The sequence below is a fragment of the Lithobates pipiens genome, unplaced genomic scaffold (genome assembly GCF_037356315.1).
Source record: "Lithobates pipiens isolate NorthernLeopardFrog02 unplaced genomic scaffold, aLitPip1_a1.2 Scaffold_13, whole genome shotgun sequence".
Classification (NCBI taxonomy): domain Eukaryota; kingdom Metazoa; phylum Chordata; class Amphibia; order Anura; family Ranidae; genus Lithobates; species Lithobates pipiens.
This window is the reverse complement of record NW_027507718.1, coordinates 540620716-540635256: the sequence shown is the minus strand read 5'-3', so window position 1 is coordinate 540635256 and position 14541 is coordinate 540620716. Positions and strand designations below refer to the sequence as shown.

At 46.0% G+C, this 14541-nt stretch overlaps 1 protein-coding gene across 1 annotated transcript in view; it reads right to left on the bottom strand.

Moving 5' to 3' along the window:
* Positions 1-12737, bottom strand: part of LOC143975769 (pancreatic secretory granule membrane major glycoprotein GP2-like) — a 39656-nt gene extending 26919 nt beyond the window's left edge. The window contains exons 1-6 of the mRNA XM_077478288.1: positions 12602-12737; positions 11585-11599; positions 11178-11378; positions 11013-11102; positions 10529-10749; positions 6381-6511 (exon numbers count right to left, since the gene is read on the bottom strand). Of these exons, the coding sequence (XP_077334414.1) occupies positions 6381-6511; positions 10529-10749; positions 11013-11102; positions 11178-11378; positions 11585-11599; positions 12602-12671 (728 nt within the window). The 5' untranslated portion in view covers positions 12672-12737. The remainder of the gene's footprint in view (positions 1-6380; positions 6512-10528; positions 10750-11012; positions 11103-11177; positions 11379-11584; positions 11600-12601) is intronic.
* Positions 12738-14541: the final 1804 nt, after the last annotated feature.

Here is a 14541-nt window from a genome sequence, read left to right as displayed (position 1 = left end):
TGCCCACCACCTACCAATACGACTCCCCCATCATACCTCCTGCCCACCACCCACCAATACTCCCCCATCATACCTCCTGCCCACCACCTACCAATACTCCACTATCATACCTCCTGCCCACCACCTACCAATACTCCCCCATCATACCTCCTGCCCACCACCTACCAATACTCCACCATCATACCTCCTGCCCACCACCCACCAATACTCCACCATCATACCTCCTGCCCACCACCTACCAATACAACTCCCCCATCATACCTCCTGCCCCCCACCTACCAATACTCCACCATCATACCTCCTGCCCACCACCCACCAATACTCCCCCATCATACCTCCTGCCCACCACCTACCAATACAACTCCCCCATCATACCTCCTGCCCACCACCTACCAATACGACTCCCCCATCATACCTCCTGCCCACCACCTACCAATACTCCACTATCATACCTCCTGCCCACCACCTACCAATACGACTCCCCCATCATACCTCCTGCCCACCACCTACCAATACTCCACTATCATACCTCCTGCCCACCACCTACCAATACGACTCCCCCATCATACCTCCTGCCCACCACCTACCAATACGACTCCCCCATCATACCTCCTGCCCACCACCTACCAATACGACTCCCCCATCATACCTCCTGCCCACCACCCACCAATACTCCCCCATCATACCTCCTGCCCACCACCTACCAATACTCCACTATCATACCTCCTGCCCACCACCTACCAATACTCCCCCATCATACCTCCTGCCCACCACCTACCAATACTCCACCATCATACCTCCTGCCCACCACCCACCAATACTCCCCCATCATACCTCCTGCCCACCACCTACCAATACGACTCCCCCATCATACCTCCTGGCTCCTGCCCACCACCTACCAATACGATTCCCCCATCATACCTCCTGCCCACCACCCACCAATACTCCACCATCATACCTCCTGCCCACCACCTACCAATACTCCACCATCATACCTCCTGTCCACCACCTACCAATACGACTCCCCCATCATACCTCCTGCCCACCACCTACCAATACGACTCCCCCATCATACCTCCTGCCCACCACCTACTAATACTCCACCATCATCCCTCCTGTTCCAACCTTTGTCTGTGGATTATATTCCCATTTCCCAGTCTGTCATCCAGTTCTCACCAGAGGGACACAACCCAATAAATGTTCTGTAGACCAAAAACCTTTCTCAGGTTCTCTGGTGGGGACTCCTCACTAGACATGTGCAATTTGTTTATTTACAAATTATTTATTTCAACGAATTTCAACAAATTCGTTCATTTGGAAATATCCGAATTAACGCAAACCCCTTTAAATAACCTTTTCTGAATATTCATAAATTCGAAAATTCATAAATTAGAATATTCAAAAATTTGTTAAATTCGAAAATCTAAATTCAAAAATCCCAAATTTCGGAAATCCAAAAAGTCAAAAATCCGAAAATAAGAACGAAAATCTGAAATGGCAAACTAATTATTAAATTATAGGTATTGGAATTTCTTTTCAAATTTGGCTGCTAGTGAATGTAATGAATATGAATTTATCCGAAATATTGAATGCCGTATCTAAACGAATGTAATGTAATGGATTAATAATAATACATAACAATAATAATAAAGATAAACTTTTTTATTATCATCACCTACCAATACTCCACCATCATACCTCCTGCCCACCACCCACCAATACTCCACCATCATACCTCCTGCCCACCACCCACCAATACTCCCCCATCATACCTCCTGCCCACCACCTACCAATACGACTCCCCCATCATACCTCCTGCCCACCACCTACCAATACTCCACCATCATACCTCCTGCCCACCACCTACCAATACGACTCCCCCATCATACCTCCTGCCCACCACCTACCAATACGACTCCCCCATCATACCTCCTGCCCACCACCTACCAATACTCCACTATCATACCTCCTGCCCACCACCTACCAATACGACTCCCCCATCATACCTCCTGCCCACCACCTACCAATACAACTCCCCCATCATACCTCCTGCCCACCACCTACCAATACTCCACCATCATACCTCCTGCCCACCACCCACCAATACTCCCCCATCATACCTCCTGCCCACCACCTACCAATACAACTCCCCCATCATACCTCCTGCCCACCACCTACCAATACGACTCCCCCATCATACCTCCTGCCCACCACCCACCAATACTTCACCATCATAGCTCCTGCCCACCACCTACCAATACGACTCCCCCATCATACCTCCTGCCCACCACCTACCAATACTCCACCATCATACCTCCTGCCCACCACCTACCAATACTCCACTATCATACCTCCTGCCCACCACCTACCAATACGACTCCCCCATCATACCTCCTGCCCACCACCTACCAATACGACTCCCCCATCATACCTCCTGCCCACCACCTACCAATACTCCACTATCATACCTCCTGCCCACCACCTACCAATACGACTCCCCCATCATACCTCCTGCCCACCACCTACCAATACTCCACTATCATACCTCCTGCCCACCACCTACCAATACGACACCCCCATCATACCTCCTGCCCACCACCTACCAATACGACTCCCCCATCATACCTCCTGCCCACCACCTACCAATACTCCACCATCATACCTCCTGCCCACCACCTACCAATACTCCCCCATCATACCTCCTGCCCACCACCTACCAATAGTCCACCATCATACCTCCTGCCCACCACCTACCAATACTCCCCCATCATACCTCCTGCCCACCACCTACCAATACGACTCCCCCATCATACCTCCTGCCCACCACCTACCAATACAACTCCACCATCATACCTCCTGCCCACCACCTACCAATACGACTCCCCCATCATACCTCCTGCCCACCACCTACCAATACAACTCCCCCATCATACCTCCTGCCCACCACCTACCAATACTCCACCACCATACCTCCTGCCCACCACCCACCAATACTCCACCATCATACCTCCTGCCCACCACCTACCAATACGACTCCCCCATCATACCTCCTGCCCACCACCTACCAATACTCCACCATCATACCTCCTGCCCACCACCCACCAATACTCCCCCATCATACCTCCTGCCCACCACCTACCAATACGACTCCCCCATAATACCTCCTGCCCACCACCTACCAATACGACTCCACCATCATACCTCCTGCCCACCACCTACCAATACGACTCCCCCATCATATCTCCTGCCCACCACCTACCAATACAACTCCCCCATCATACCTCCTGCCCACCACCTACCAATACTCCACCATCATACCTCCTGCCCACCACCCACCAATACTCCCCCATCATACCTCCTGCCCACCACCTACCAATACGACTCCCCCATCATACCTCCTGCCCACCACCCACCAATACTCCACCATCATACCTCCTGCCCACCACCTACCAATACGACTCCCCCATCATACCTCCTGGCTCCTGCCCACCACCTACCAATACGATTCCCCCATCATACCTCCTGCCCACCACCCACCAATACTCCACCATCATACCTCCTGCCCACCACCTACCAATACGACTCCCCCATCATACCTCCTGCCCACCACCTACTAATACTCCACCATCATCCCTCCTGTCCCAACCTTTGTCTGTGGATTATATTCCCATTTCCCAGTCTGTCATCCAGTTCTCACCAGAGGGACACAACCCAATAAATGTTCTGTAGACCAAAAACCTTTCTCAGGTTCTCTGGTGGGGACTCCTCACTAGACATGTGCAATTTGTTTATTTACAAATTATTTATTTCAACGAATTTCAACAAATTCGTTCATTTGGAAATATCCGAATTAACGCAAACCCCTTTAAATAACCTTTTCTGAATATTCATAAATTCGAAAATTCATAAATTAGAATATTCAAAAATTTGTTAAATTCGAAAATCTAAATTCAAAAATCCCAAATTTCGGAAATCCAAAAAGTCAAAAATCCGAAAATAAGAACGAAAATCTGAAATGGCAAACTAATTATTAAATTATAGGTATTGGAATTTCTTTTCAAATTTGGCTGCTAGTGAATGTAATGAATATGAATTTATCCGAAATATTGAATGCCGTATCTAAACGAATGTAATGTAATGGATTAATAATAATAAATAACAATAATAATAAAGATAAACTTTTTTATTATCATTATTATTATTATTATTAGAAATTAATTTTGTTCCATTTGTTTCGATGTGGCATTCATTATTTTGGATAATTTGCAACTTCGGATAAATTTGTATTCATTACGTTCACTAACAGACACATTTTAAAGGAAATTCCAATACCTAGAAACCTAGAATTTAATAGTTAGTTATGGTTAGTTAGTTAGTTATTTCAAATTTTCGGATTCATGTTCTTTCGAATTTTCTTTCTTATTTTCGGATTTTCCAATTCCAATACCTAGAAACCTAGAATTTAATATTTAGTTATTGTTAGTTAGTTAGTTATTATTTCTAATTTTTGTATTCTTGTTCTTTCAAATTTTCTTTCTTATTTTTGGATTTTCCAATTTCTGAATATTTGAATTTTATGAATTTATGGATTTTCAAACTTAAGAATTTCGATCATAACAAATGACCCAAAAAAAAACCAACAAAAAAAAATAAATGAAACGAAAACAAACACATTTTTCGGCAATGCTCACGTCTAATCTTTTTATTATTTAGAATTTACAGATTTTCCTTCTTTCGAATTTTCTTTCTTATTTTCGAATATCAAAATTTCCGAATTTCGAATTTATGGATTTTCACATTTTTTTTTATGAATTCCGATCATAACGAATGACCCATGCACATGTCTACTCCTCACTAGGGATGAGCCCAATGTTCCAATCGAACCGTCGTGGAATTCCCCATAATGCACTGCGAGATCTTATGATTAACCAAAGCATGCACCTGACCTGCATGTTTTTGCCAATCACAGCGCGCTCTGCTGAGAGACATAATTGTGTATTGAAGTGGTTAAGGGGAACCCCACGCCAAAATGTAAAAGAAAAAAAAATGCTATGGGTCCCCCCCTCCCCCAAAATCCATACCAGACCCTTTCTGAGCACGCAAACCTGGCAGGCCACAGGAAAAGAGGGGGGCACGAGAGAGCGCCCCCCCCTCCTGAACTGTACCAGGCCACTTGCCCTCAACATGGGGAGGGTGCTTTGTGGTTCCCCCCTGAAGCTCCTTGTCCCCATGTTGAGGGGGACAAGGGCCTCATCCCCACAACAAGGTTGTGGGGGTCTGTGGGCGGGGTGACTTATCTAGAATGTCATTTTGCTGCGGGACTGTTATGAACATGGGAAAGATGCGCCAATTTACAGGCAGACTAAGGGGACCCCCCAGGTACGATATGTAAAGGAATATTACACTTTTAGTGTTTCACTTTAAGCGTCATTAAAATCACTGCTCCCAAAAAACGGCAGTTTTTAAAAAAAATTTTTTTGCATTGATACATGTCCCCTGGGGCAGGAGCCGGCCCCTCAAATGCTTTTTAGGACAATAACTTGCATATAAGCCTTTAAAATGAGCACTTTTGGTTTTTCACTTTCGAGTCCCATAGACTTTAACTGTGTTCCCACAAATTTTTTTGTCTGTTCACATGTTCGGCCAAGGAGGAGAAGCCGAGGAGGAGGAGGAGGGAGACGATGAGGAGAGAGCTGAGGAGGAGGAGCCGAGGAGGAAGCCGAGGAGGAGGGAGCCGAGGTGGAGGAAGCTGAGGAGCCAAGGCGGAGAAAGCCTAGGAGGAGGAGCTGAGGAGGAGGAAGCTGAGCAGGAGGAGCTGAGGAGGAGGGAGCCGAGGAGGAGGGAGCCGAGGTGGAGGAAGCCAGGGAGGAGGGAACTGACGAGCCGAGGAGGAGGGAGCCGAGGAGGAGGAAGCTGAGGAGCCAAGGCGGAGAAAGCCTAGGAGGAGGAGCTGAGGAGGAGGAGCTGAGGAGGAGGAAGCTGAGCAGGAGGAGCTGAGGAGGAGGGAGCCGAGGAGGAGGAAGCTGAGCAGGAGGAGCTGAGGAGCTGAGGAGGAGGGAGCCGAGGAGGAGGAAGCCGAGGAGGAGGAACTGAGGAGCCGAGGTGGAGGAAGCCTAGGAGGAGCTGAGGAGGAGGAAGCCAGGGAGGAAGGAGCTGAGGAGCCGAGAAGGAGGAAGCTGAGGAGGAGGGAGCCGAGGAGCCGAGGAGGTGGAAGCTGGGGAGGAGGAGCCGAGGAGGAGGAACCGGAGGGTTTATGGCTCATTCCTACTCCTCACATCCAAGACTTCTCCTACCGCTCTTCTCACAGCCATTTCTAATAAATATTCTAGCGCTTTGCTTGATGTAATTAATTCCTCTAAACAATGTATCGGGTTCCTTACTGAGCGAGGGGGTATGTCCCGGTGAAGAGCGGGCAGGTGATGTTGAAGCTGATTGGATTGGCGGTGACGTTGGAGTTTACTGGCGCACCGATGTCTATGGTGTTGGTGATGAAGAGTCTGGGTCCGTCTTCCTGAAATCAGAGGACAGAGATGTGAGGGAACAGCCATGTTACATTGTATCATTTCTTTCACCATTGTCTTCTGACCAGCCCAGTGCCGATATGTCTCCCGGGGATTCTGCAGAAAAAAAATTGAGGCTTCTTCTCCAAACTGATATTCCATGTATGAAGCCACGCCCTTTCCCAATATTCCACCAATGAAGTGTCCAATCCAAGAGTGCTAAGTGTCCGATGTTCACAGTATTATTCCCCCCAAAATACTCCAAGCTTCACTTCATGACAGACGACATCTCCTCTCTAAGTAGACCATCATCTCACGACACCCACCATGGTCCCACCAAATATAAAATATGTCATCCATGCATACAAATCAATGAATAAAATAGCGCAAAGACATGAAAGTCCAATAGGATCAAATCTCTACGGTGCTTCAAATATGTTCCTAACCAATTGTGGACATCGGGTCCACTAGACCAGAGCTTCTCAACCTTTGTTTTCAGCCGAGGAACCCTTTAAAATGATAAAAATGTAAAGAAACCCCAATGAATATTCTTACATTCACGGGACACACGTAGGACACTAGAGGGGATTTATTCTCACAAAGGAAATACACCTTTGCACGCTGGTCCCGACTAGTATTCTGGTGTTTCTCTCCTCTCTCAGTTTCGCTCTCTCACTTAGCCAGCTTGACCCCGGTGCTGAAGGAGAGGAGCAAAGGAGGGGCAAACTAGGGTGTCCTCGGGCACCTGACGTCCACCTTGTCCACTTATGATGTCATTGGTTTTTAGACGCTGGCATGTGGCCCACAGAGTGCCAGAGGTTCTAGTGCTGCACAATAAGAACCTATTTTATATATACAAAAAGGCGGACCTGATCCACCCACTTCTTCACAGTTTGTGGACAATTTGGGGCAAATTTTAGGCATTTTGTCAAGGCACCTCTTAAGAACCCAGAAGGCACCCTGAGTAACATTGCTTATAAACATTGATCAGACAGGAGACAGATACAAAGTAACATTGTTTATAAACATTGATCAGACGGAAGAGAGAGAGAGATACAAAGTAACATTGTTTATAAACATTGATCAGACGGGAGATAGAGAGATACAAAGTAACATTGTTTATAAACATTGATCAGATGAGAGATGGAGAGATTCAAAGTAACATTGTTTATAAACGTTGATCAGACAGGAGACATTGAGATATAAAGTAACATTGTTTATAAACATTGAAAAGATGGGAGAGAGAGAGATACAAAGTAACATTTTTTATAAACATTGATCAGACAGAAGATAGAGAGATACAAAGTAACATTGTTTATAAACATTGATCAGACAGAAGATTGAGAGATACAAAGTAACATTGTTTATAAACATTGATCAGACAGGAGATAGAGAGATATAAAGAGATGTGACAGTTGTGTGCAGATATTCAGTTGGGCACATCCCTAGCAGATGATCTGTAATCAAAAGCTGGCCGGACGGAATGACATCTCCTCTGACATACAGACAGGTGACATTTGTGTATCTCAGTAACAAATAGTCAAAATGGTTGTGCGCTGCCACCTAGTGGTATAAACATAGTGTAGCTGCTGCTATCACCTATGTGTTCCACTATCCACAGCAAGTGTAAATAATAAATCACACATGTGTTGTGGATTTGTAGGGGTGGATTTGTTGGTGTGGATTTGTAGTGGTGGATTTGTAGGGGTGGATTTGCAGGCGTGGATGGATTTGTAGGCATGGAATTGTAGGTGTGGATTTATAGGGGTGGATTTTTAGGTGCGGATTTGCAGGGGTGGAATTGTAGGGGCGGATTTGTAGGTGCGGATTTTTAGGTGCGGATTTTTAGGTGCGGATTTTTAGGAGTGGATTTGCAGGGGTGGAATTGTAGGGGTGGATTTGTAGGGGTGGATTTGCAGGGGTGGATTTGCAGGGGTGGATTTGCAGGGGTGGATTTGCAGGGGTGGATTTGCAGGGGTGGATTTGCAGGCGTGGATGGATTTGTAGGCATGGAATTGTAGGTGTGGATTTATAGGGGTGGATTTTTAGGTGCGGATTTGCAGGGGTGGAATTGTAGGTGCGGATTTGTAGGGGTGGATTTGTAGGGGCGGATTTGTAGGTGCGGATTTTTAGGTGCGGATTTTTAGGAGTGGATTTGCAGGGGTGGAATTGTAGGGGTGGATTTGTAGGGGTGGATTTGCAGGGGTGGATTTGCAGGGGTGGATTTGCAGGGGTGGATTTGCAGGGGTGGATTTGCAGGGGTGGATTTGCAGGCGTGGATGGATTTGTAGGCATGGAATTGTAGGTGTGGATTTATAGGGGTGGATTTTTAGGTGCGGATTTGCAGGGGTGGAATTGTAGGTGCGGATTTGTAGGGGTGGATTTGTAGGGGCGGATTTGTAGGTGCGGATTTTTAGGTGCGGATTTTTAGGAGTGGATTTGCAGGGGTGGAATTGTAGGGGTGGATTTGTAGGGGTGGATTTGCAGGGGTGGATTTGCAGGGGTGGATTTGCAGGGGTGGATTTGCAGGGGTGGATTTGCAGGGGTGGATTTGCAGGCGTGGATGGATTTGTAGGCATGGAATTGTAGGTGTGGATTTATAGGGGTGGATTTTTAGGAGTGGATTTGCAGGGGTGGAATTGTAGGTGCGGATTTGTAGGTGCGGATTTGTAGGTGCGGATTTTTAGGTGCGGATTTGTAGGGGTGGATTTGTAGGGGCGGATTTGTAGGTGCTGATTTTTAGGAGTGGATTTGCAGGGGTGCAATTGTAGGGGCGGATTTTTAGGTGCTGATTTTTAGGAGTGGATTTGTAGGGGTGGATTTGTAGGTGCGGATTTGTAGGTGCGGATTTGTAGGTGCGGATTTGTAGGTGCGGATTTGTAGGGGTGGATTTGTAGGGGTGGATTTGTAGGTGCGGATTTGTAGGTGCGGATTTGTAGGGGTGGATTTGTAGGGGTGGATTTGTAGGTGCGGATTTGTAGGTGCGGATTTGTAGGGGTGGATTTGTAGGGGTGGATTTGCAGGGGTGGATTTGTAGGCGTGGGTGGATTTGTAGGGGTGGAATTGTAGGTGCGGATTTTTAGGTGCGGATTTGTAGGAGTGGATTTGCAGGGGTGGAATTGTAGGTGCGGATTTGTAGGTGCGGATTTGTAGGCGTGGATTTGTAGGTGCGGATTTGTAGGTGCGGATTTGTAGGTGCGGATTTGTAGGTGCGGATTTGTAGGGGCGGATTTGTAGGCGTGGATTTGTAGGTGTGGATTTGTAGGCGTGGATTTGTAGGGGCGGATTTGTAGGCGTGGATTTGTAGGCGTGGATTTGCAGGGGTGGATTTGTAGGCGTGGATTTGTAGGATTGGAAATGTAGGGGTGGAATTGCAGGAGTGGATTTGTAGGGGTGGATTTGTAGGGGTGGATTTGTAGGGGTGGATTTGTAGGTGCGGATTTGTAGGGGTGGGTTTGTAGGCGTGGATTTGCAGGGGTGGATTTGTAGGCGTGGATTTGTAGGATTGGAAATGTAGGGGTGGAATTGCAGGAGTGGATTTGTAGGGGTGGATTTGTAGGGGTGGATTTGTAGGGGTGGATTTGGGGTGGATTTGGGGTGGATTTGTAGGCGTGGATTTGCAGGGGTGGATTTGTAGGCGTGGATTTGTAGGCGTGGATTTGTAGGATTGGAAATGTAGGGGTGGAATTGCAGGAGTGGATTTGTAGGGGTGGATTTGTAGGGGTGGATTTGTGGGTGTGGATTTGTGGGCGTGGATTTGTGGGCGTGGATTTGTAGGGGTGGATTTGTAGGGGTGGATTTGTAGGGGTGGATTTGTGGGTGTGGATTTGTGGGTGTGGATTTGTGGGCGTGGATTTGTGGGCGTGGATTTGTAGGGGTGGATTTGTAGGGGTGGATTTGTGGGTGTGGATTTGTGGGCGTGGATTTGTGGGCGTGGATTTGTAGGCGTAGTTTGTAGGCGTGGATTTGGGGGGGTCTGGAGGTCGGCTGTATTGTAGATCTATGGAGTGAATGGGATCCATCCTTACCGTCGCTGTGTTCCCGCACCGGCCGGGTGTCGCTGTAGCCGGGAGGACGATGACTTTCTGCCCGTTGATGGAAGATGAAGAGATGAAGTTACAGCTCTGTGATGAGTCCCTCAGATGAATAGAGGCGGGGTCATACCCGAGGGAGGAGAGCAGGCATTGGCTGGCGGTAACCATCATTGCATTAATATCGCAGCTCAGCGCAGGGTGGAAATCAGTACCGGCTGCAGAGACAAGGGGGCGCTATGTATTATAATACAGAACATTTCTCAGAACACTTACCAGCTTGGCCTGATAACAAACTGACCATGACTAGTTATAAAGTGACTGCACTTTACTGCTCCTCTGATCTCACTGATAACTAGAGACCTTCTGCAGTCCCTAATGATGTGAGGGAGCCACAATGCAGACAAGGAGAATGCAATCTTTCCCTAGATTTAGGTTCACTGTGTAGACAAACAGGAGAGCGGGGGAGGGGGGGACTTACTCTTATCTTGGTAGAGGCTGGAGTTGCACACACACACTCCCATGGCGCACACCTCGTCTGTAGCGCACCCCGACTCGCAGATGGAGGACTCTGTAAAAGATAAACCTGATAAATCCCATAGAAGTCATCGTATGAGGGGTGGAGATGACGGAGGAGGACGCTCACCTGTGCAGCACGAGGAGGCCTGGTTATAATATAACCCCGGGGGGCAGCAGAGGGTGAGATCAGCAACAGCGCACTGGACGTTCCCATCCGGGAGACAAGAGGTAAGTCCATCAGAACAGCGACAACCGTTCTTCTCATAACAGAACCCCGAACACAAAGAACAGAGACCAATAGGGCCGAAGTCTGGGGAGGAGCTGGAGTCTGCCAGGAGATAGAGAGATGAGGGGTCTGGGTGTTCATATCTTATCTATTATACCTATTATATCATTATATCTATATATCTGTATATCTATTATATCTATTATAGCTAATATAGCTTATCTATCTATCTATCTATCTATCTATCTATCTATCTATCTATCTATCTATCTATCTATCTAATGAGGGGGATGGGTAGAGATACTCACAGATACATTTGGCTCCTGTAAATAGAAAATAAAATAGAGATAAATTCTCAGACATTGTATCATATAAATAATAACAACAAAAACAATAATAATAATAATAATAATAATAATAATAATAATAATAATAATAAAAAACAATAATAATAATAGAAATAATAATAATAAATAATAACAATAAATGATGATAATAATAATAATAATAATAATAATAATAAATGATAAATATTAATAATATTAACGATAAAAAATAATGAAAATAATAATAGATAATAAATAATAAATGATACATATTAATATTAATAAAATAATAATAGATCAAAATAAATAATAATAATACATGATAAATATTAATAATATTAACAATAAAAAATAATGATAATAATAATAATAGATAATAAATAATAATAAATTATACATATTAATATTAATAAAATAATAATAGATCAAAATAAATAATAATAATACAATTGTATAATAATTATTAATAATAATAATACATGATAAATATTAATAATAGTAACAATAAAAAATTATGATAATAATAATAATAGATAATAATAATAATAATAGATAATAAATAATAATAAATTATGCATATTAATATTAATTAAATAATAATAGATCAAAATAAATAATAATAACATTTTATAATAATTATTAATAATAATAATACATGATAAATATTAATAATAGTAACAATAAAAAATTATGATAATAATAATAGATAATAATAATAATAATAGATAATAAATAATAATAAATTATGCATATTAATATTAATTAAATAATAATAGATCAAAATAAATAATAATACAATTTTATAATAATTATTATTAATAATAATAATAATAATAATATAAAATGCTCTGTGTATTCCTATATATCAAATCTGCCTAATAATATATAACATATACATTTTAATATTTATTTTATACATTATATGATATATACGAAAAATGAAACTGTTCCTTAATATATTATACAAAGTATAGTCATCGGTTGGTCTGACCGACTTACCTGCATGATGGATCAGAGGCGCCAGAAGAAGGGCGATGCGCAGTGTCAGCGCCGCCATGGCTGACAGCATGCGAATGATTGGCCGGATTGGGGAAGAACTGGCGCAGAGAAGCGAAGTCTTGTCTTAAATACAAATAGGAGGGGGGAGGGATGAAATCTGATAGAAGAGACATTTCATATCTGATGATTGATTAACCCCCGCACTGCCTCTCTGATGTCACCAACAATGGAGAACATGAAGAGAATTCGTTCTACAGAGAGAGAAATGTCACCGGACCGATCACAGCAAGCGCACCTATCCCTCAGGGGCCACACTGCCAGAGGGTCCATCACATGTCTGACCAATGTGAGATTCCACCATTAACCCTTTCCATGGAAATCAGCGTTCTGTCTTCATATTTACTCCTCTAGAGTCATACAGAAGGGCACAGTGATGGTGGGAACCCCTCATAATGGGCACAGCGGGTGTACAGACCGGGGAACTCAGCACAGGGATGGTGAGAACCCCTCATAATGGGCACAGCGGGTGTACAGACCGGGGAACTCAGCACAGGGATGGTGAGAACCCCTCATAATGGGCACAGCGGGTGTACAGACCGGGGAACTCAGCACAGGGATGGTGAGAACCCCTCATAATGGGCACAGCGGGTGTACAGACCCGGGAACTCGGCACAGGGATGGTGGGGAACCCCTCATAATGGGCACAGCGGGTGTACAGACCCGGGAACTCAGCACAGGGATAGTGGGAACCCCTCATAATGGGCACAGCGGGTGTACAGACCCGGGAACTCGGCACAGGGATGGTGGGAACCCCTCATAATGGGCACAGCGGGTGTACAGACCCAGGAACTCAGCACAGGGATGGTGGGAACCCCTCATAATGGGCACAGCGGGTGTACAGACCCAGGAACTCAGCACAGGGATGGTGGGAACCCCTCATAATGGGCACAGCGGGTGTACAGACCCGGGAACTCGGCACAGGGATGGGGAGAACCCCTCATAATGGGCACAGCGGGTGTACAGACCCGGGAACTCGGCACAGGGATGGTGGGAACCCCTCATAATGGGCACAGCGGGTGTACAGACCCGGGAACTCTGCACAGGGATGGTGAGAACCCCTCATAATGGGCACAGCGGGTGTACAGACCCGGGAACTCAGCACAGGGATGGTGAGAACCCCTCATAATGGGCACAGCGGGTGTACAGACCCGGGAACTCTGCACAGGGATGGTGAGAACCCCTCATAATGGGCACAGCGGGTGTACAGACCCGGGAACTCTGCACAGGGATGGAGAGAACCCCTCATAATGGGCACAGCGGGTGTACAGACCCGGGAACTCAGCACAGGGATGGTGAGAACCCCTCATAATGGGCACAGCGGGTGTACAGACCCGGGAACTCAGCACAGGGATGGTGAGAGCCCCTCATAATGGGCACAGCGGGTGTACAGACCAGGGAACTCAGCACAGGGATGGTGGGAACCCCTCATAATGGGCACAGCAGGTGTACAGACCCGGGAACTCGGCACAGGGATGGTGGGAACCCCTCATAATGGGCACAGCGGGTGTACAGACCCGGGAACTCTGCACAGGGATGGTGAGAACCCCTCATAATGGGCACAGCGGGTGTACAGACCCGGGAACTCAGCACAGGGATGGTGAGAACCCCTCATAATGGGCACAGCGGGTGTACAGACCCGGGAACTCAGCACAGGGATGGTGGGAACCCCTCATAATGGGTACAGCGGGTGTACAGACCCGAGAACTCAGCACAGGGATGGTGGGAACCCCTCATAATGGGTACAGCGGGTGTACAGACCCGAGAACTCAGCACAGGGATGGTGGGAACCCCTCATAATGGGCACAGCGGATATACAGACCCAGGAACTCAGCACAGGGATGGTGGGAACCCCTCATAATGGGTACAGCGGGTGTACAGAC